The sequence below is a fragment of the Mus caroli genome, unplaced genomic scaffold (genome assembly GCF_978045245.1).
Source record: "Mus caroli unplaced genomic scaffold, Mus_caroli_1 scaffold_20, whole genome shotgun sequence".
NCBI classification, from domain to species: domain Eukaryota; kingdom Metazoa; phylum Chordata; class Mammalia; order Rodentia; family Muridae; genus Mus; species Mus caroli.
The window spans coordinates 58,227,134-58,250,998 of NW_028227275.1; the positions used below are offsets into that span (position 1 = coordinate 58,227,134).

Below are 23,865 nucleotides of genomic sequence, written 5' to 3' on the forward strand. Positions count from 1 at the left end.
TCCCACTACTACAGATTTTTGAAAGTCCCACGTTTGTTTTCTGTGTCTGAAAACAAAGCCAAAATTTGGTGACTTACAGTCAGGTTTCTTGAACTTTTGCGACTCATACTCCATTTTGACCACAAAGACATTTTTGCTCAGTACTTCATAAGTATATAAATAGATAAGCAAATCAAACATTTATTAATGATAAGACTTACGTTTCTTTTAAAACAATCTTTTTTTTTTAACAATCTTTACTGTACATGCAAATTTACCTTTAAAGGTGGAAGCAGATTTTCATACTGCGGTGGATATGCTTGTTCACTTTACGTAAATCATGGCCGAGTCTTTAACATTGCAGGCTGTAGAGCGTGTTCAACTTTGTAATCACCAGTGCTGAGAAGGCCACTTTAACTATGGGGTGCAACGTGGCAGGAGTATAGTTAGGACCATATTGAAAATTTTTTCTCTAATCCACATAAGTGTTTTAATGGTTGATTGTTTCTTTGTATTTAATGAACCTTGTCAGTGACTCCAGTAGCAATGTTAAGCTCAAACAATTCAATCTGATGGTTTACTAATTTGATGCTTTCATGTTGAGATTGTTATAATTCAACTTTGTCTAGGAGCACACAACTGTGCAGTAAAACAGTGGAGCAGCCGTAGTCTCAAATTGAGGCAAGATGTTTCAGTGGTCTTTATTATGTGGTGTGCTGGCATGTGTAATGCATATAGTGTTCAGGACCCAGATGGCAGGGAAGTCAAATGACACAACACAGTGAGACCTGTAAGAAACACCTCAGATTCATAATACGTTTGATTTTGAATTAGTTTTTCCTGTTGTGTATATTCAGAAGTCTTTTATTACTTCCAAATGTTTTTTGATCCCTTCTCCCCTCCCTAGTCCGTTACATTATTCTATATTGGGTTGCAAGTTCAGGAGCTGGGTATGAGAGCAACAGTTCTAAATGCCAAACTTTGAAGATTTCTCTCAGGCATTGGTGCTACTACAGTCCCAAAGAAGCACAGAAATGATGGTTCCCTGTCTCTTCAGTTTCTCTTGACTTTTGATAACTCCATAGCCTGTGGCCACTGTTCCATTTGTTCTCATCTTGCCCTCTGTGTGTGTCTTTCCCATCTATTTTCTAGGGACCCTTGTGATGGGACTGTGGCCCACCTCACAATCCAGGTTAATTTTTCATTTCAGAGAACTTAGTTTTGCCTTTAGGGGTCTTTTCTCCAAACCAAGTGGCAGCCACTTGGCTGTGAGGATTAAGGTAACATTTGTCTGGAGGTGCTAACATTTGGCCAGAGGTATTGCCCTTCCCTTTTATTCAGGAATTATGTCTCTGACTGCAGCTTTCAGAGCATGGTGTCACCCACAAGTGATGTGTTTTCAGCAGCCACTACCAGCAGTATGCACTTGTTTCTAGGTGTCCCAGGTCGCATGTAGCCCTTGATTTGTTGACAGACTCCTCACTGTTATCCAAGGAGGGACATCCTCAAGTGGTTCTTTTATTTGTTTTTTTTGTTTTTGTTTTGTTTTGTTTTTGGTTTTTGGTTTTTCGAGGCAGGGTTTCTCTGTGTAGCCTTGGCTGTCCTGGAACTCACTCAGTAGACCAGGCTGGCCTCGAACTCAGAAATCCGCCTGCCTCTGCCTCCCGAGTGCTGGGATTAAAGGCGTGCGCCACCACGCCCGGCTTGTGGTTCTTTTATTAATGATTAGTAAGTAACTGATAATAAAGAGGTTGGATTTGGGTCCAGGCAGTCTCACTACAGTAGTTGCCACAGTGGTTGTTTTGTTTAAGATTTATTTATTTTTTATTTACTCATTTATTCATTATGTATACAGTGTTCTGTTTACACATAAGCCTGCGGGCCAGAAGAGGGCACCAGATCTCATTATAGGTAGTTATGAGCCACCATATTGGTTGTTGGGAATTGAACTTGTGGCTCTCTGGAAGAGCAGCTAGTGTTCTTAACCTCTGAGCCATCTCTCCAGCCCTCCATAGCATTTTTAATTTGAACTTCATAACCCCATTCTCACACTGATGCAGGCAGTCCTCGTTTCCTGGGTTTATCCTTTCCCCACTTGAGAACTACTGTAGCTTTATAGTTACAGTACAGCTGGGACTGGGAGTCTCACTCCATCTATACTCCTTTGTTTTTGTTTTCTCTTGTCCTTTGTTTTTAAGGAATGACTTGTAATGATTGAGGACTGAATTTTATGTAGAAGAATAAATTAAATCCTTTAAATACAAATCAGTGTTGTTTACCCAAAAATAATCTCAGGGATAAGTGGGGACCTGATTATTGTTAGCATTCCCAGATGGAAGGTATTTCTGTGTGTCCTATGACTTACGTCAGTTTTCTATTTGAAATGTGGGGGATTTTCTGATCAATTAGAGATATAATGACAGGAGTTGGAGGGTTCAGGGTGATTTGGAGATGTGACATAATATCTCACCTGGTATCATAACCCCTTTAGGTTCTCAGGGAATGGTGGCCAATCCCATGAGTCTTATTACTCCTACTGTGTTTCTTGGCCAACTTTTTGACATCACCATAACATTGTCACACAGACTCATAACTTGTGCCTGCAGGGTTGATATGGAGAGCTTGAATGTAGTATTATGAAATTAGTTACCTTGATTTGTTTTCCAGATTTGAAGGCCATATAGAAATCTGCCCCCCGGGCATGAGTCATTCAGCTTGTTCAGTTAACAAGAGTGTTCTTGACGCCATCCGAGGAAGACTTGGATCTTTCCATGAACTCCTACTCGAGCCACCCAAGGTAGGGTTGATGTCTTCAGTGTTAGTGGCAGCCAGCAGTGTGGTGTTGGCTGTCACTGGGAGGTCTGAGAACCTTGGACATAGGAAGAGGATCATAATTAACATTACATATTATGTTTTTAAAAAGTGTGTGCATATGTGTGCACCTGTGTTGGTTACATCCTTCCATTCAACTATATGGTTCTGGAGATAGAACTCAGATGCTTGGCGGAAAATGCTTTGCCTCTTGAGCCATAGCCTCAGCCTACATAATATAAGCTACAATACCAGGTTTTTCTGCCTCTGAGGTGGTTGGTTTTGGTTTTAGGGTAGGGTCTTGCTATATCTTCTAGGTTGGCCTCCTCCTGCCTGAGCCTTATGAGTAATAAGATTATTATTTACCACTGTGCCTCTCATGTGGCCTTTATCCATATGCCTAGTCTAGTAAATGAGGGAAATTAGAATTAAAAATGTCTACTTAATAAACTCAGATTCTTGTTTTGTAAATCCTTGAGTACCTATGTATCAGTAAAATAAACATTTTTCTGTTTGTAATAATTTCCTTTTAGGCCTTTGAAGTAAAGTTTATCTTTTGTGATCTGATTTTTGAAATTGCATCTTCATATGAGCTTGGGGACAGTATAGATAGTATAGACAGACGATATTTTAACTGGAATATAGTCTATTGAGATCTTAGTGTACAACTTGGAAAGGACCTCACACAGGGTGTTGCTTTTCCAAGGAGCACAATTGTATGCAAAACTGAACACAGTGGGACCTCAGGAGACCTGCCAAAAAGGCACCCTGGGAGCCACAACTGCTCTGGTGCAGTTGTGCAGGGTCTTGGATCCAGAGTCATCTGTAGTGTTACCTCTACATTGTTAAGATTTTAGTATGTGAGTTTGCCACTTGTATAGGAGATCTTGTTACTTAGTCACTCTTTGGTTGCTGTGAAAAGACACCATGACCGAGGCAACTCTTAGAAAAGAAAGCATTTTCTTGGGTCCTCTTTACAGTCTCAGAGGCTTAGTCCATTATCATGAGGGAGGGCTAGCAGTAGGTGAGAACTACATCCTGATCTGCAGGCAGAGAGGGAGGAGACTAGCCCTGGCTTAGTGTTTTCAAACCTCTAAGCCTACCTCCATTGGCATACCTCTTTCAACAAGACCACACCCACCCCAGTGAGGCCATATCTGCTAGTCCTAGTGACCACTCCTGGTGACCAAGCATTCACGTATGTGAGCCTATGTGGACCATTCTTACTCAGACTACCACAGTCTTTTCTATTTAATGTTTTAGAGGAGGATCGGCAGAACACTTTTAAGTCTGTACCCCACGGTTCTAGTTAACTTCCAAATTGTTGTTCAGATCCTCAGTGCTGTTGTGAGTGACTAGCAGTTCCCTCTGGCCTCGGGGTTCTGCCCGGGGGTGGGGTGGGGTGGGATGGGGGTGGGGGTGTAGGTGGGAGGGGCATTCTATCCAGGGCTCTGCATCTTCATTCAACTCAACTCATTCACCCTAGGAAACTCTAGTATTTAGCAGCTAAATAAATAGCCTTTGGCATTCTGAATAAGAATCAGAAAAGGAATCTAAGAGAAGCCTAGAGCATCACCAATGACAAATGGAGTCAAGAGGATAGAGGTAGTATGTGAGAGCTCAGCATTGGTTCAGCCTCTTTCTAGGCACACGAAGAAGCACCGGGTTCATGGCCCCAGAGTATAACTAAGTCTCTTGTTGAGACTTCTCTTTCACCCTAGCATTGAGTGACACACCTGGCCTCACTCTAGGATAAGTAGATTCAGGGAGCATTTTTAAAAGCTTAATGAATAAATTAATAAACTTGTTGTACTAGGGATTGGATGTAGTCTGAAACATGCAGGTTTATACAAAGTCTCAGAGTTTCTTGGAGTGGAACGGTAAGGCTTGGTCCAGAAGAGGAGAGTGGGCAAGTATGAGGGCTTGGCAGTTGCTAGGGAGTCTGCGAACCTTGGAAGTAAGACACTGGTGACTAATTAGCATTACATACTATGTTTTTTGTTTGTTTGTTTGATTGTTTAAAGTTTGTTTGTAGGGGGTCAGAGAACAACTTTTGGGAACTTGTTATCTCCTTCCACTCTTACTATGTGTGTTCTGGAGATAGTGAGAGGAAGAGGCTTCTGGGTAGGCCTTCAGGGAGGGCAGCTTAGGGGTACATTTTAATCTGTCATTCTTTTGTGTCAGAATGTCTAAAATGCTACAATATCTGTTTCTGTCTTGTGATTATAGATTATTGAAACTCCCTTTGTAGACAAAAACAGGCCACATCTATCACGTTTCTCAGAACAAACACTCGCCTTTTTACTGTATATATACTAGTTTCTGCCTTCTTGTAAAGATTCTGGCTACAAGGTTAGATTTCTCTCAGGGCTTAAATTGTATGGTATTAGCTGGCCTGCTGTGTCGGCACATGAACTTGTTGTTTATTCACTCAGCTAAATTTAATTTGAAAGCTTTTTTTTTCCCACAGAAAAGTGTGATGAAGACTACATGGGGTATATTGGACCCGCCCGTGGGGAATACTCGATTAAATGTCATTAGGTTGATATCCAGCCTGCTCCAAACCAATACCAGCAGCATAAATGGAGACCTGATGGAACTGAACAGCATTGGCGTCATATTGGTGAGATTCTGCCTCATAGATGTTTGAAGTCACCCTTGATAGTTTCTAGGATTATAGCACAGGGGTATGGTCTGGGGGCAGATCTCTTTAACTGTTACCCTGAGCAGTAAAAACTGCTCTGAACTCAGTCTGACTCGTCCCAAGCCTGCATGTGATGTGAGGTGCTAGAGGTGTCATCTTACTCTGACACCCATCCACTCAGTGAAGGGAACAGCTTATTCCTTCCACAGTCTAGGAGATGCTAGGAAAGCAGAAAGTACTAGAGCAGAACATAATGGCCAGAGGCACATCTGTCACAAGGCACTGGCTCACTGCTCAGGCCACATCCCCGACAGGGTTACCATGTTAATAACTGTCCTCACTCTGCACACTTGGGCTCTGAGTAGGAAGCCTAACTTCAAACAGGAATGAGAGCTTTAACAAGGTGCTATCTACAAACTGACACTGGGCTAACAGTGGAGACCAGGACAAAACTCTTAGGATAACCTACACCCTCTTTCTCTAATAAAAATAATTCTCTGTATCACATTTCCTCATTTAAAAATGAGCCTCAATTGTGGAGTTTATGGAAAGTTCTAAGCAAAGGCTGCATGCTTGGTGGTCTGAAGAAGCAGTGCTAATTCTCTCTCCCTGGAGCCATAGAGTGAAGAGCCCGGAAATGGACGGGGCTGGATATTTGCATCACTTTCAAAACTTTCTCTTTGAGAAAGTTATGCTCATTTTGTCTTTATGTTTCTGGAACTTTCTTCTACTTTCTAATATATTCTAGGCAAATTCAAACATATTGAATGAATAGGCAGTTACATGGACTATGAAGTAGTGTTTCAAATCACCCATTAAATAAAGTTTTGTTCCTTTTAATATGGGCATGTGTGTATCTGTGTGCACACATGCATGTCTAAGCATCATGGCTCCCATGTTGAGGTCAAACTACATCCTTTAGAAGTCATTTCTCTTCTTTCACTGTGCGGGTTCTCAGACTCACACTAAGGTGATCAGTCTTGGGAGCAAGCACCTTTACCTACTGAACCTGTTTGCTAGCCTTCTACCTTTTTTTTTTGAGACAGTCTCATTGACTCTGAAACTCTTCAATTAGGCTAGAGTGGTTGGTCAGTAAGCTCTCCCTGTCTTCACTTCCCCAACACTGGATACAGACATAAGCCACTATGCCCAGCTTTTAAGTAGGCACTGGGGATCTGGAGTCACATCATCCCCTTATCAGCAAGCGCTTCACTGATGGGATGTCTCTCTGCCCTGAAAACATGTTCTTCAATTGCTACTTTGTGAATGTTGAAAGTGGTGGCTTCAGCATTGAGCTAACTGAAGAGACTGCACTTTTCTTTTGTAGGACATGTTTTTCAAGTACACATGGAATAACTTTCTACACACGCAAGTGGAAATTTGTATTGCTCTCATTCTGGCCAGTCCTTTTGAGAATGCAGAGAATGGCACAATTACTGATCAAGACTCCACTGGTGACAATTTGTTATTGAAGCATGTAAGTATTATTTCCTGTTATTGTGTTCTCCGAGTGTGAAATGAATTACAGTTGAAGGACAGACTGTAATGTCCAAGTTGAAAGGTTTAGCTATCACATGCTTATTTCACTTTGACTAGTGACTCTGTTAATCACATGGACATAACATCTCTCAATGAACTGTCAGCCCACTTCCTTGTAAATTTCAGAAGTTTGAGCATACTTTGTGGGAGATAAATGAACCATAGGTAATTATTACTGAAAATACTTCTACTGTACTTGAGCACACCAGAATTTGACTTCCAGTGCTGAGTAGGTACCTGAACATGGGAAGGAATGAGCTTTAGTCAATGTTGAATGATCATTCTTTATGGTCATCCTTTCAGGGTCTTTCTTGTGTTTTATAGGCAAGGGGCAGGGGGGGTCTTGCTGTGTAGGCAAGAGTGGTCCTGGGCACAGAAACTCTCTTGGAGCTGGAGTTATAAGAATGTACACTGAACCTGGCTTGGGGGTCTCTTTTCTTTAAAATATGATGTGATTTTTTTTTTTTTGGATCAGTTTTCAGAGGTCTGCACTTTTATGCTTTTATCTAATGCTGTAGTTCCCATGTGGTTTATTCCCAGACCTAGAAGGCAAAACAGCTAGCCAGGAACAGCCAGGTGACTAGAGACGAAAAGTGCCATTGCTCAGTTTGCAGCCCACAGTAGCTCCTTTTTGAATTGCTAGAGTTCAGGTAGAATACACAGGTGTCAGTATTACACGACTGTTAGGATTGTTCAAGGTCCTGTTGCCCACATGTAAAAGTGAAGCAGGCTAGGTATGGTTGTACATGCTTGTAAAATAGCATTTGGAGGACGTAGAGACAGGAGAATCAGTGAGTTCAAGACCAGCTTGGCCTAGGTGAGACCCTGTCCAAGAGGGATTACCGACGCCACCCCAAAGCCCCTAGTAAAATAAAGCAAACCGCAGAAAAGTAGAGCTTTGCTGCTTGCTGTGGCAGTACCCTTAGCAGTTAGTTGCCTAGTAAGTGTTCTCTGTGGCCTGGGTCCTGATGGGACTGCTCACTGGGGATCTAGAGTAAGCAGCACCATGCTGCACTTGGGTGGGCCAGTGACTAAAAACCACACGTGGTTTTGTTTTATATAAAGTTTTTTTTTAGTTTTTAAAGACAGGGTTTCTCTTTGTAGACCAGACTGGCCTTGAGCTCGCAAAGATCTGCCTACCTCTACCTCCAGAATGCTAAGGTTAAAGGCTGAGCCACCTTGCTGGGTTTGCTTTAGTGTTTTAATGCTTTGACCATTAGGTTAATAATTGGACTAATTGGAGTGTTCTTTCTTATTAGCTTTTTCAAAAGTGTCAGTTAATAGAGCGAATACTTGAAGCCTGGGACACAAATGAGAAGAAACAGTAAGTAACTTGTTCTTTTTTCTTTTTCAATATAGTATTTTTATTGATTATTTGGGAATTTCATATAATACAACCCAATCATACTCACTTTCTAGTCCTCCCAGGTGTACCCAGATCCTTGTGACATCCCAACAAAAAGAAGGAAAAAGTCCTTTTTGTGTTGCCCATATCCACTGGAATATGGTGGAACTCCTTGCAGTGGCCAGTCCCTTAAAGAAAGCTGACACTTTCCTCACAGCACCCAGAAGTCACCAACTGTGAAGAGTACACTTCAGCAAACCCTATCACGATTTTTAGAGTTCTACTTAATGGCTTCCCATCTGGAGTGTTTCTTTTGGGGTTCACAGGGAGGAGGCTTGTAAAAATACTGAATGCTTTGTGAATTTGTGTCATCCTTGCAAAGGGACCCTGCTAATCTTTTCTGTGTTGTTCCAATTTTAGTATATGTGCTGCTGAAGTGAACACAACTAACTTGTTTCTACAATTTGATTTATAATTTATATAATTTATATATAATATAATTTATAATTTACAATTTGATTTATAATTTATAATTTACAATTTGATTTACCATCTCCCCTTTGCTACTTAGAGAAAGTAAAAACAGTTACATCATAACAGATACTTTTCTACTAACCTCTGTCAGTCCTTCAGCCTCTGAGGGAGTGAAGGCTTTCCAGGCATAGTGTTGAGGTGAAGAAAAACAGTCAAAGGATGATGGACCTCTCAGGGCAGAGCTGTCCATGAGCATGCGCTTAGAGTAAAGCATCGCCACCCATGCATGCACCTATATTTTCTTCATGGACAAGCTTCTATAAAGCTTTAGTGAGCCGTACCCACTGTTTTCTCACATAAGGTGTTCTTGTGATGGTGGCAGGGGCTAGCAGCCAGTCTTCTCAGTACCCTGCAAAGTTTTACATCATCCTCAGATTCTGAAGCAGGTAGTGTAGGGTGGGTTGCTGTGTGAGGCTGGGTGTGTTTATATAAGTGAGACCTAGCTTATGGGGACATTATGGGTGGTGGTTTATGGAGTACCAGGTGAGAAGAAGGAGTCCTAGTCCTGATCGTTAGCATGCCCATCTCTTCTTGATACTCTGAGGGATGTAGGTAAACTCTGCTCCTGCCGTGCTGCAGAATGGGAGAGGTCGGAACTCAGTTTACACTCAGCCTTCCTCCTCTCCCCTTCTGGCTTTGAGTCACCACTGTGAAGTCAGTCAGTTTTCTTAGTTTCTATGTAAGCAAGAACATACTGTCTTCTCATAGCTCTTACTGCTCCTGATAGTATTCTTCAGTTCTATAGATGGTGCTACAAATGGTAGGATTTTGTTCTTTATATCTAATATATCCCTCCTCCTTTTGTGTTTGTTTGTTTGTTTGTTTTTATCAAGAGTTTCTCTGTGTAGCCTGTCCTGGAACTTGCTCTGTAGACCAGGCTGGCTTCAAACTCAGCTCCTCCTGCCTCTGCCTCCCAAATGCTCAGACTAAATGCATGTACACCACCACTCAGCCTATCCCATTTTTAAAAAACAAATACCACTTTATGAAAAAAATCTTCTCCTCTGGGCCTCGTTTTGATCTGTTATTTAGTAACACTCTGCATCTTTTGGTGTCTTATCTTGAGAAATGGCTATTTAGATCATAAACATTGTTTAGGTAGAATCGGAAGGGTATTTACTGGTGGCTTTTATATCTCCTGGTTGTGAGGCAGTACTAAGATTCTCACCAATCTCCTATGTGGGATGTGCATTTTGTAATGTCTCCCATCATCTCCCACAGTCTCTCAGAGTTTGAGGTGATTCCATTTGCTTTTTGTTGCTTTCATTATCAGTGGTTTTGGGGTATTCTCCAAAACATCTCTGCTCAGACGAGTGTCATGTTTGTCTTTTGCTCTAGTAGTGTCATAGTGTCCAATTTTCAGTTGAGTATTCCTTTTGTGTTAGTTTGGAATGTGGGAAAAGATGGCCATCCAGTTTTACAGTTCTGCATGGGAATGTCTTATCTTGATTAGCACTATGTACTAACATGACTGCTTCCTTCTGAGTCAGGTTTAAATCTGTTTCTCAGTCATCATGATACATGTCTTCTAGATGGCCAGTTTCAGGAAGTGTAACGGCTGTGTCGAGCCCTTACATAATTACCACTCTAGTCAGAACATAGAGTGCTTCCAGTGCTTTGACCTCAGATTGACTGAGGCTCAGGGTGACCTTGAACTTCTGTCTTCAGTTCTGGGATTACAACCACGTGCCCATGTCTGGTTTTATGAGGTACAAGTGAGTAAGCCCAGTGCTTTGAGTGCAAGCTAGGCTACATCCTACCAACTGAGCTCCTCATCAGCTTACGCTGTCCAGATCCATCTCTGTTCAGGTCTTTATTACCCCGAAGGAGCCGAGTGATTCAGGGCAGGAATCCACTTGTCTTTGTTGTTCTGGGTGGTGGCGCTGGTGCACTTAATAAACACTGTGAGCGCAGACGGGGCTTGATGTGGCGGAAAGCTGTACCATTTGTGTGGCTCTGGCAAAGGGTTTGATTAGCAGGAACATTGTTCTAAACGGATGTCCTTTACCAGGACTGTGAGGCATCTCTGCTTCTGTGTCTGCCCTGTTGGCTGTCTGTGTCCTCTGTGACCTCCCATCTACCACTCTTTCTCTTCCTGTGGGTCCATCCTCTGAAGGCCTGCTGAATAAACGGTCCCGGGAGCTTAGGGGATCCTGAAAGTTTTCTCTAATGCTTCAATCGTCAGAAGCCTTGCACAGGCTTTTGTTTTTTACCTGTAGCCATAAATAAGTATGGGAGGGAGGGCTAAGAAGTTGCCTTTGGGGACAGTGAGTCTCTGGGTCTTACTATGGAACCAAAGGCAGCCTTTACAGTTCATTGTGAGCCTCAAATTCCCCACACATTCTAGAGGTTACCCAGCAGGTATTACATTTTCCAGAAGGAGTTTTATTGTTCTCTTTTAATGGCTCCTGAAAGGGATTTCTCCCTTTAAACAAATATCTCTTGAGTCTCTGCCCTGTTTCCATCATCATCATCATCATTTTATAAACCAGTGACATTAAAAATGTAGTCTTACATAAAGATGAGAGTATTGGGAGAAAGTAGACGAAAGCACTGAGGCTGAGCTTACTGGTCACTGAGGGCTCTCCAGAGAGTGCACGGGTGCTGCCTTTCTGACCTAAACAGGTTTTCAGATAAGCCACTGTTGAAAATGTCATTAGTTATTTGTGTCTATCCATTAGCACAAGTAAAACTTGATATCTTTTGGAGGAAAGGGCCAACAAAATTCTAACCTCAATTTTTTATAATAAGTCTGAAATTCAGAGTTTTGTTTTTTGTTTTTTTGGGTTTTTTTTAATGTAAAGGCAAATTCCAGTGCCCTGGGGCATTACTGAATGTTTGCTTTAGATAGTATCTGAGGTAGTGATTGTCCCTGACTTGGGAGTAATTGTTCTGTTGCTATGCTTCCTGCTAAGTTTATGTGCTCTCCATTTGAGAATATACACTTAGGTGTATTTCCTCTCTTTTTTTTTGGTTTTTTTGAGACAGGGTTTCTCTGTATAGCCCTGCCTGTCCTGGAACTCACTCTGTAGACGAGGCTGTCCTCGAACTCAGAAATCCTCCTGCCTCTGCCTCCCAAGTGCTGGGATTAAAGACGTGCGCCACCCATGCCTGGCAGTGTATATCCTCTTAGTCTGAATATTTATTCTTTATCTTGTCAGGGCTGAAGGAGGACGACGGCATGGTTACATGGGACACCTTACGAGGATAGCTAACTGTATTGTGCACAGCACTGACAAGGGTCCGAACAGTGCGTTAGTACAGCAGCTCATCAAAGGTAAGTTAGTTAACAACCTAATTACATGTGTGTAGGACCAGAGAGCAGGTCAGGGCTTAAAGAGTTGGAAACAGGTTGAAAGCTATAGATGGGGTTTGTTTTCATTTTTAGAGACATTTTTGTTTGGAAATCTCATTGTAGCTCTTGAGACTATGTTTGAACCATGTGGTCCTCAGCTGTACTTCTGCTTAGAGTTTTTGCTGTTCATTTGAAATCAAGTGGCATGCTAGAGTCACGTTCTGTTACAGAACACTGTTGATGGCCTGCTTTTTGTTCTGTTTTTATTTTTAAAGATTTCTATGTTCACCAGACATAGCAGTGCATGCCTTTAATCCCAGCCCTTGGAAGGTAGAGGTAGACAGATTTCTGTGAGTTTGAGCCTGGTCTCTGTAGTGAGCCTGGTCTATGTAGTGAGTTCTCAAACAGCCAGAGCTACATAGTGAGACCTTGTCTTGAGGTGGTGGTGGTGGGGGGTGTCTTTATTTATTTTATATATATAGATGTATTACTGGTGTGTGTGTCTGTACACCATGTGCATTCAGGTTCCATGGAGGTCAGAAAAGGATGTTAGGTCTCTCTGGAACTGGACTTAATAGATGGTTGTATGTTGCTATATAGGTGCTGGGGATCAAACCCTGGTCCTCTAGAATAATAGCCAGTGCTCTTAATCCCTAAGCCATCTCTCTACCCCCTCACCCGATTCTGTGTTCTGTGTTTGAGTGGAGCCACACCAGCTATGGTGATTCTTGCTTTTTCTTCTGAAGCCTCCTTCCTTTTTAGAAATGAATATTTGTGTTTTTCTATATGCATGTATGTATACCATGTGTACTTAGTTAGAAGAGAGCATTGGATCCCCTGCAACTTTTTTATAGATAGTTGTGAGCCACCATATGGGTGCTGGGAACAGAAACCGGGTCTCCTGGAAAAGTAGCAAGTGCTCTTAAGCACTGACCCATCTCTCTAGCAGCTAGAGCCTGGCCTATCCTCCCTCCTGTTGTTCCCTGTGGATTACATTCCTTATCTGAGACACTAAAACATTGTCAATGTTTCTTTAGTGTCTCTGTTACTAAAGTGAAAGACTTGATCCTAAAGGATTCTTTTTCTACTAGCATTTAAATGTAATCAGCCCAGGGTGACTTGGCCTTCTACACAAGCCTTAGACCACAAGTCCATTTTGTCAGAATGAGAATACCAAATGCTCTGACCTGCAGGATCTGACCCAGTGGTACTAACTAGTTCTGAGACATCTTTGAATGTAAGAAACTAATAATCTTTGTTCAAGGAGTGGTGCTCTGTTGAGTGCGCTGAAAGCCTAATTCTCACCCAGTGACTGAATAACTGAGGCTGGTCCATCTGTAATTTTGCTTCTTGAGAAATACAAGCCTCTTCTTGAAGCCACTCCTCATGGTTCGTATCCTTATCAAGGAGAGAGGGCCATGCATGGTAAGGCTTGCTCCTTCCCGGAAGTTCCTGTGTGAGTTTGTACCTGTGTGTGGCCGCTTAAACCGCAGTTGTCAGGTGGCCCGCTCTGTATGTAGACAGGCTCCTGAGGTTTATAGGTAGGGAGGTTTCATTTCTGAGAAAAACCATTAACCTTTCTCTAGAAAGTTGAATTTTGCTGTAGAACATTTCCTCATGTTTTATTTATGAGGCAAATATGTAGGAGACATACAAGTTCAATCACAGCAGCCACTAGTCAACAGGGTTCTGTGGACCATTCATCGGTCCAGTGTCTGGCATAGGATCCCAGCCCAGTACAGAAGCTAGTATTTCTAAGGTTTCTTAAACTTAACCACACAGACCTCTTTCTGCAGAGTGGAGACAAAAAGTCCATGTTTCCTTTCAGCAGAGCAGTTGTTAGTAATTGCTACATTGTGACTCTTGGCCAGATAAAGCCAGCAGTGTTGGTGGGGTGGGGCTGTTGGTTGGGGCTCAAAAGTCTGTTGACTGGGCCTTTTTGGACTCATTCTCTTGGACCACTGGGCTGGCCATAGCTGGGACTTCATTCAGCTCATTGGACTCCCCCAAGTACTGTTCATGTGGCTACTCTGAGACTGTACCCTTAAACTCCCACTGTGTTATAATCCTTTTTTCCTTTTTCACTCTAAAGATCTTCCCGATGAAGTCAGGGAGCGGTGGGAGACGTTCTGCACGAACTCCTTAGGAGAGACGAACAAGAGGAACACGGTAGATCTAGTAGGTTTCACAGGTTCCATTTCTGGGGATTTTGGTGCTCTCGGCCATTGCCTATTTACTTGAAAAGGGTTAAAGACTATCCTTTAGGCCCAGTGAATATGGGCTGAAGAAGAGCTTGTGATTCTTTGCAGGAAGAGGATAGTATTCACAGCATTCTTGATTTGTTCATTCACCTCCTTGTGAACTACCTTACATGGCGAAAAGGTACTAAAAAGCCACCCATGTCCACTGCAGTCCACATCAGTGCCGTGTCTGCCTGGGTCCTGCTCCCTTTGCACCTCTGCCTTTCTCTTGTTCTGTGGCTTTGTGCTTTGGGCTTCATGTCACTCTGAGTGCTTATAACCCCAAACATTCCCATGGATGTTTCTAGTATTATAGAGTTCAGCTTATTCACATTTTAGAACACTTTTTGGAGAAGAGAGTTATAGATGACTGAAACTGCAGCTTTAGAATGAATGTTGAATTGATACTTTCAGCTAGGGAATAATGGCATTGATAATTTTTCAAAATTGGACTTTGGAATGTGTTTTTGTTTTTAAACACATTAAATTTTAAGATGAGTATTCCTTTATTTTAGCTTTCGCATTTGAGAATGCATCTTTGTTAGCATTGGTAGCTGGTGATTAGGGTGAGGGCCCAACTCAGATGTGCTCTTCAGCACAGGTCACTGTGGTTTCTCTGAAGAACACCTCAGTCATTACTAAATTATGTAGCAGGTAAGAGCTGCCAAGTCAGTAGGTTATCTTATGTCACACTGCACAGGCTGGCCCTCGTCTCCCAATTGACTTGAGTAGTAGAATAATGACTTTCTAAAGGTGGTTTTGATACATGATTAGGAAGTATGGCAAGGAAAAAAAATGACTATAGAAGGGAGCTTTGTGTGGCCATGTGGTTACAGTAGGTCTGATGGCTCCAGTCTGTGCCATTGCCTGTCTGACCAACCCACATTCCTGTCAACAGTGCTGGCCAGCAAGGAAGGGCACTTTTATAAATGTTACATAGCTGTATGCTTTGGACTTTCCTGTACTGGTCAGTTGGTTATAATAATTGAGGCTGGGTTTGTAACCACCCCAGCTAGCACTGAGTGGCTAGCTCTGAAGAGCACTACTGTCCTGTTTTGAGATATTTTGTTGCTGGTTGAACTCCTACATAAGTTCTACTCTAGGGATACCTGCATGATATCCTTCATTTTTTTGTATTTTAAGGAATATTTTATTTGGGACACTTTTAAAATTATCCTCCTGTGATTGATTTTGTTCCCTTTTTTGAGATACAATCTCATGATCTGCCTGGCCTGTTATTTAAAAAAAAAAAAAAAATCGAAGATGTCCACTTAAAACTTGTTTCCAAGCTTTTAAAAAAAAAAAAAAAACAGTTTTCTTGTGGGACATACTAGTATATGCCTATAATCCACAGGAGGATCAGAAGTTTGAGGCTAGGGCTAAAAGATGACTGACTTGTTACATAAAGCACTTGGTGTGGGAACATAGGGCCTATGTAAGAGCTGGGCATGGAAGTGCATGCTTGTAAGCCAGCATTAGGGGAGTCAGGGTGATCCCAGCCAAGTGACATCCCAAGGCTTTCAGGGTGGCCTTCACTACTTTGCAGGTTTGAGGCCTGAACTACATGAAAAGCTTCCCTCCTACCCTGCTCTCCTCCTGGCACCCAAAAAAAGCTTAGGTAGATTTGCTTTGAGAGCAGTCTGTAGTAAAGGAGGCTGCCATGGCTGCCCACACAGCCAGTTCTCAGCTGCTTTGCATATAGTGTAGAGCATGCAGTCAGAGAGGTTCTACCTAGTGAGCGCATGAGTGAGAGCAGCGCAGAGCAAGCAGGCCTGCTCTGTCTTGGCAGGCTTTTCCACCTGTACTGCATTGAAGGGAAGCAGGGATAAACACCATCTTTCACCAAAGGAGAGTTCCTTTCTCCCTGAGATGTTGTTGTTCTTGGACCACAGATACTCTGAGTAGAAGATACTCACAGTAGGCTTGAGAGAAGCCAGACTGCATAGCAAGGTATTGGATGTAGATGGACCTGCAAGCAGGATAATTAGATGGTGCTGTGGGTAAAAAGCTCCTGCTGCCATGTTTAATCTGGGGTTGATCCCTGAAACTCACATAGTTGGAGCAGGTACCAAACTTTCTACAAGTTTGTGTGCCATGGAATGTGTGTACCCCTCCCAAACAACCAGATTTAATCAATCAGTCAGTCAATTAAATCGTTCTGACATCCTATTAGGTTGCCTTCTCTCCCAAGATTGTGTTGTGTTGACATTGTTGGGTTTGCTTAAGGCCTTTTCAGTTCTTTGGCCCCAGAGACTTTCTCCATATTTTTGCATTTAGCTATAAGCCTTTCAGGTAGGGAATTTTCAGAACTACAGGTCTTTCTTAAATATTTAAGGATAGTCTAGCTACCAAAGAAGGGTTTAGGTATTTCCTTCAGGTTATCTCCCTCTCCAGAATATAGTCACTTTATCTTGGTGGGTTTAGGCACATATTCTAGGAGGGCAATAGACTATTATACCGTGGGCCTTGTTTATCCTTGTTTTCAAGGTGACAGTGCCTACGAATGCAGTTTATGGTCTTAGTAAAAGCACATTCCCCAGTGAAATTACCAGTTGAGTAATGGATTGGATATGCCAAATAGATTTCTGGATCTGCTGCCTTCTGGGGTTGCTTTTAAGATGGCTCAGATGCCTCTTTGCAGTGTTGTGGAGTGTTCATAACCTGAGTTACCACATTGGTATGTTGCTTTTGGCCATTTGTATTTTAATGTTCACAAAGAGATAGTTTCTACTCCCCCCAACCTCCACCACATGTCATCATAAGCTGTGCTGGCCCTAGCTCCTGTGGCTCCCACTGCAGCATTCTAATTCAGCTAAATATGTGTGCAGAAGGTTCCTGTGCAGCCACTGTGAGGGAGCTAGAATGTTAAAATTGTATGCTTTAGCCTGGGTTGTTGGGTTAGTTTTGTTTTTGTAGTATTTCAGTTTGTAGCCCAGGCTGGCTTTAAACTCTGATCTTCTGCCTCAGCCTCTCAAATGTTTGGATTACAAGCATGCACCACCATACCCATCTTTAAGATTTGGTGTTTCAGTTTCACCTAGATTTTGCCTAAACCTCCAAACTAAAAATGGACTTAAATAAAAAAGGAAAATGTTTCTTACTACCTTGAGAAATTGAATTTGTCTCAGACTTTACTTATCTCCCCGGTGAAGAGAGTATTTTAGAAGCACTACTATTTTCTTACCATCATTGACAGACAGGGCCTGGAGGTAGTGTGCAGTGATAGGCATGTGCTTGTGTGAATTTCCTGCCGATGTAGCCAGCTAAGATATGAGCAAGATTGTCTGTCCCCAGCCCTGGAGGTGGCAGAAACTTAAGAGTTCCAGTAAGGAGGTTATGGTAGCATTGCTAATGAGTCTCAGCAGTCTCCTCATGCTTAGCGTGTTCTCTTGGAGCCTTGGTAAAGCAGTCACTCGGTTGCCCCTGCGCTAACACATTAGCAGTGCTGGAGTGCTGTCATGGAAGAGCTTGCTTGCTTACATGCCCGTGCTAGTCAAGTGCCTGCAGTGCAAGGGAGTCACAGACGCTTGGGAAGCAGGGCTTTGTTGAATAGCCTGTTGTAGGTCACAATGCTGAGGATCGAATACCAGGGAGCAAATTGGGAAGTTCCAGATATAGGTTGTCAATGGACTAGTGAAATGGCCCAGCAGGTAAGCACACCTGAAGATCTGAATTCCATCTCTAGAATCCATGTAAATATGGAAGTTGAGAACTGACTAAACAGTTGTCCTCTAGCCTCTACATATGTATTACAATACTTTTTTACACACACACACCACAGCACATTACAGACAGAGACAGACTAATAATAAACTTTTAAACCCTGGTCAAGGAAAACTTTATTGCAGGTAGTGTAGCCTGCAGAGGGAAACAAAGTACAAAGACTCCAGAGGAGGGACTGCAAATGTTTGCAGTAGGTAGATACAGAATCTCTGTGGCCCAAATACGAGTAGAAGTGAGGACAGACGCAGACAGTGGGACTTTAGCTTTGCATTTAGATAAGAAACCACTAGGTTTAGGCATAAAAAGTGACATAATTCCATGTACATGTGGGAAGATTCTGTGGCTTCTGGGCCAAACACAGGGAAAGCTGCCTCACTGACATTAACTCACTCACCAGCTGATGGTGACGTCGTGAGAAGTAGTAGGGCAGGTGCAATGTGAGGGTGGCTGAGCAGCTAAGAACAAGATTAAAAAACAGCTGAGGTTTTAGCTGAAGGAGCATGAAGCTGGCACTTTTGAGCTTCTGGTGCCTCAGAAAGGCTGTGTGTGTTGTTGATCAAGTACTCGGGCTGCACAGAGTTGGTGATGAATGGGTTGGAATTCTGATACCCCACGAGGCAATGAAATCCTCTCTTTAATTCACTTCATTCTTTCAGATTCTTATTGTGTGTGTGTCCTCAGAGTCACACCCTCCATTAACACAGCTGAAGGTCTGCCTACATTGCACTGTTAGGAATCATGATTGGCTAAAAACTATTTTTAGAGAATACATTGTAAACTAAGTGTGTGTGTGATGTTAGTTGAAGCAAAAGGATCCTTAGTTTAAGGCCTACCTAGCCTAAGTAATAAGACCCCAACTCCATTGGTGAGGGCAACAGTTAAGCAACCCCTGTAAAGGAGTCACGTGTCTGGCCCTGCCACATTGTTCCACAGAAGTTTCTTCTATTTAATGACATGATTAACTCTTGTTTTTTATAGGGAAGAAAAGCCTATGGCAGTGGTTTTCAGCCTTCATAACGCTGCAGCCCTTTAATATAGTTCCTCATGCTGTAGTGACCTCCATACAGTTATTTCGTTGGCTACTCCATAACTAATTGTGCTGCTGTTATGAACCATAATGTAAATATCTGATAGGCGGGATATCTGCTATTCGATCCCCAACGGGGTTGAGAAGCACAGACTGAGAACCATTCTCTGATGGATTCTTTGCAGCATAGTTGCAGTTAGACAGGAGGACTCCTGGGAGCAGCCAAGTCTCTGCTGGGGCTCATTCAGGACTGCTAACTTCTTTAAATTGTCCTGTTTCTGTATCCTGTACTTTGGTTGTACCCCAAGTATATATTGGCTTAGCATGCTATGTACTGGCTTGCTAATGTCAGACTATGAAGCACAGCCTCAGAGTTGCAGAGAAACACTTATGTTTTACTTATGTGTAGTACCCGTTTACCCAGAACAAAAGAGCAGACATCATGGGACACATGCCTATAATCCCAGCTCTTGGGAATGTGAGTGAAGCAGGTAGATCAAGCCTGAGGCAAGCCTAGGCTACTTGGTAAGCCAGTATAGAGAACTCTTAAGAGACTTCAGTATAAGTGACTTTCAGAAATAGAACATTTCCTTCTAGAATTTCACTGATCGCTTATTGTTATATGTGCTAGCAGTAAAAACTATTTATTATCAGTGCTGGGCTTGGTTGGTGCTTATATCAGTTGGCCATGAATGGTGAGCAGTTCATGTTGGTAGGTTTTTTATTTGTGTGTGTGTATGGGGGTGGGGTGTTTGTTTGTTTGTTTGTTTTTTAAGTTATTATAGAGAGTAGACTACTTATTCTCTGTGGGACAGGGAGGGCAGATTTTCAGAGGGTCTTTTATTGATCAGGAAACTGTTGAATGAGCATTTGTAGCCAGGCCAGTGCCTTTCTTGGTATAGGCAGGAAAGTTAAGAAGGAAGTAAAATGCTTATCTATACGGTTGACCTTCCTTGTGGCTCATGAGTGATCCCTAGAGCAGTGTTTTGCCCACAAGGCCTGATGCATACCTGCTGTTTTTGTTTCATCTGCACTTCACTGTTACTTCTGCCTTCCCCCTTCAATGGAGGAACCTTCCTTCTTCCTCTGCAATTCCTGGAGATGCTATTCCTGAGGAGCGAAAACACCAGCCAGCTGGGTGGGTAGCCAGAGTGGACTCTAGATTGACTGGGTGTGCTTGACCACTTAACTGTTATTTCTGGGTTTGTTGTTAGTTTTGTTTGTTTGTTTGTTTGTTTGTATTTTGGTTTTGGTTGTTTTTTGTTTTGTTTTTATTTTGGATTTTTTGTTTGTTTTTAGTATATTGAAACAAAAGCTGAATGTTTTTTTCCATAAAAATGCTGATGCAAATGTTCAACATTTTTCAATGTTAAATAGTTTTTTACATTTTTATGCATATAGGTTACAACCTGCCATATTCATTCATCCAGTGATGATGAAATTGACTTTAAAGACACGGGTTTCTCACAGGATTCCTCTTTGCAGCAAGTGAGTCACACCTAAAGCTTTGCTATTTGTTTTTATCTTAAATGCTTAGTTTAGCTGCCCTTTGGGATCAGCATCTGTCACCATTAGAATGTGGTTTGGGTTTGCTACCAATTAGGCAAAATGATTGGAACAGAGAGGTCTGGGGCCTTGCCAGGTAGGCTGATACTGTTGTGTTCTGGGAAACAGTGAGGAATGATGACATTTGTGCACTGCATGAATTAGGTAGTCAGCAGGTCACTTCACATGCTGACTGGGCCTTAATGGTAGTGCATCATTACTTAGATTCCCAGCACAGACCTTGGTTAAGAGGGACAGAAATAAGAATGAGATGAGAACACTGGAGTGGATTTTGTGCAGTAATCTGGACCACATGGTGATCTAGATAATCCTTCCTTGGTGCTCTTTAATTGTGTTACATGGCATCTAAATGAAGTTTTAGCTGAAAGCATTCTTGCCATTTCTGCCCCCAAATTGATCAACTCCTTATATTGACTACATTTTTATCTTTTTAACAACAACAAAAAAATAGATCAACATTAATACCTTCCTTCTTCCTCTGCAATTCCTGGAGATGCTATTCCTGAGGAGCGAAAACACCAGCCAGCTGGGTTTAGTCATTCTTGGAAAACTGATGGTTGAATTTATGTTTCTACTGGAGGTTGAGTTTGAGAGTTCAGAATAGAAGTAGATGTCTCCTGTTCATGAGGGAAAGCTGTCCTTAGCTGTCTGGTCCAGGCATTGGTGTGACAGTGGGATTAAGGAAACATTGCTACACTATATACTGATGGTGCTTGGCTTCTTTCGGACTCTCAGTCGTACTTCTCAGTCGCAGTGGGGTCATTGTGGACTTGTGATTTTCTTGTGTGGTTGGTTTTTGCTTGCAAGTTGCATGCCCATCATTACTTCTGAACAGTTGCTTGCTCTTGATGCTGAGGCCTTTAGCCTTTCCCAGATGGATTGGAAGTGAAAGTTTATAGTACTTCCTGGTTTCCTTCTGGGTTTGTTTGTTTTTTGTTGTTTTTTGGTTTTTGTTTTGTTTTGTTTTTCTTTTTGACACTGGCTCCTTTTGGCAGCCATTCTCCTAAATTTAGAGTTAGGGAGCACTGTGGAAAATCAGTGCCTTAAACAGAACACATCTTGCTTTCAAGAAGCACCAGCTGCCTAGGCAATCCAACACAGCAAACTGCTGCAAGCAGCCCTGTGTTGTTGGCAATGTTCTGCACTGTCACTTTTACACCGTAGAATATTCATTCAGCTTGACCAGGCATGAGCCCAAGTGCATTGCTGTAGCCCTAGAACAAAGCTTAGTGAATCAAATGTGAACTGTCAAGGTGGTTTGTACCAGTTAAAATATAGTATTAAAATAGTACTAAGAAAAAAGATGCCTGGACCAATGAAGTGGCTTGGCCATTGAGATGCTGCTGAACCCACGGGTTTGACTTTGAGCCTAGAACCCACACATAGTAGAAAGAGAGAATTAAACTGACTTACACACACAAAATGAATGTAATTTAGATAGATGGATGAATGGATGGATGGATGGATAGATAGATGGATAGGTAGGTAGGTAGGTAGGAAGGATGCTTTTAGCATCTTCCTGACCATGTTGGTAAGCTGTCACACATGCCTTCTTCCCACCCCTGTAAATCAAACTGAAGACTTTGTAGATGCCTAAACTTTCAGCTACTTATGTAATCTAGAAGTTATTTTTAGGCATCTAGAAAGTGCATTGCCTGCTTATTCCTGGTTCTAGATACCTGGTTCTAGAGCCATGTCTGGGGTGTTTTCTCTCATATTCAATCCAGTCTACAAAGCTGTCATCCTGAGACAGCCCAGGCTTAGGGGCTTCATCCACCACATGTGACCTCCACATGTATGGAGTAATTACTAGTCACTCTTTTCTGACTGACAGGCTTACAGTAGCTCTTTTTTACATAGTTACACTGTGAACTAATTATGTTTTAAAATGAATCTGATCCAAAACATTTTCCTGGAGAAAGAGGTTCTAGGTTACCCTAACAGTTTCGTCCTGGTCTCCACTGTTAGCCCAGTGTCAGTTTGTAGATAGCACCTTGTTAAAGCTCTCATTCCTGTTTGAAGTTAGGCTTCCTACTCAGAGCCCAAGTGTGCAGAGTGAGGACAGTTATTAACATGGTAACCCTGTCGGGGATGTGGCCTGAGCAGTGAGCCAGTGCCTTGTGACAGATGTGCCTCTGGCCATTATGTTCTGCTCTAGTACTTTCTGCTTTCCTAGCATCTCCTAGACTGTGGAAGGAATAAGCTGTTCCCTTCACTGAGTGGATGGGTGTCAGAGTAAGATGACACCTCTAGCACCTCCCATCACATGCAGGCTTGGGACATGCCAATGGGTCAGATTGAATTTAGAACCGTTTCTGTGCTAAGAGGATGGCGATGTTAGAGCTTGCTGCTCACCCAAGCCAAGATGGCAGTACTGAACAGTGCTCCTTAATATTACTACAGCCATGTGCTTTCTAGGTTGAGACATATGATTTTGGCAGCACTTTGCTTATAGAGTATGACAGCTCTTCATTTTGGGCATACTGGCTTCCATACGTTAATAGAAAGCATATACAAGCAGGAAATTCATTGCTACTTTTATCTTCCCTGGCACTATGCTAGACTGAGAACTGATGAGGGCTTCTGTCAGTTGCTGTAGGTCTGTCTAGATGCATAGGGTTGATAAATAAAAGTACATGTGTATACGCATGAATATATCTGTCTGTGTATGTATGTATGTATGTATGTATGTATACATTTGCATTATATTTGCTGGTTGTGAACTTCAGACAATGTTTCTTTCTTTCCAAAGAATTGTATTATAAACAGAATGAAAAGTTTGAGGAAAGCCTGTGTCTATAAAACAGAGCTCTGGGAGGGAGTTTCACCTTGCTCTGTGAGATGTCTAGTCTAGATAAATCTACAGTCTGTCTTGTGTTGATTGCTCAGCAGAATGGCCCCATGGGTCTTTTACACACCCTGATAGTAAGCTATAAGGTTCTAGGTCAGAGGAGCTGATTTCAGTTTTTTGATGATGTGGCTGTGAAGGCTGCCTGCCTGGTTCCCATCTATTCACCCAGAGTGCTCTGTCACCTACAGCTTTTGTCTAACCAACCTCCCATGCCTGCTTCAGTTGTGCTCCAGACCCTACCCACACTCACTGTCCTCACACATCCATGAACTCATGTCAGGCCATCTCTGTGATTGAGCCTAATAGGAAGT

At 42.3% G+C, this 23,865-nt stretch overlaps 1 protein-coding gene and 1 non-coding gene across 13 annotated transcripts in view; one reads left to right on the forward strand and one right to left on the reverse strand.

The window, feature by feature from the left end:
* The window catches only part of Ppp6r3 (protein phosphatase 6 regulatory subunit 3), a 120,251-nt gene that overhangs the window by 75,656 nt on the left and 20,730 nt on the right, over window positions 1-23,865 (forward strand). For 8 of the 12 annotated variants that reach the window (XM_029472604.2, XM_029472607.2, XM_029472608.2 and 5 more), the window contains 7 exons: window positions 2,647-2,776; window positions 5,261-5,413; window positions 6,762-6,911; window positions 8,233-8,297; window positions 12,014-12,129; window positions 14,240-14,325; window positions 20,539-20,625. In XM_029472604.2, coding sequence (XP_029328464.1) covers window positions 2,647-2,776; window positions 5,261-5,413; window positions 6,762-6,911; window positions 8,233-8,297; window positions 12,014-12,129; window positions 14,240-14,325; window positions 20,539-20,625 — 787 coding nt within the window. The remainder of the gene's footprint in view (window positions 1-2,646; window positions 2,777-5,260; window positions 5,414-6,761; window positions 6,912-8,232; window positions 8,298-12,013; window positions 12,130-14,239; window positions 14,326-20,538; window positions 20,626-23,865) is intronic. The other 4 variants (XM_029472613.2, XM_021151186.3, XM_029472614.2 and 1 more) reach the window with 1 other exon arrangement.
* On the reverse strand, window positions 8,658-8,762 carry LOC115030027 (U6 spliceosomal RNA). The gene has a single exon (XR_003835620.1). It is a non-coding gene; the product is annotated as a U6 spliceosomal RNA (small nuclear RNA).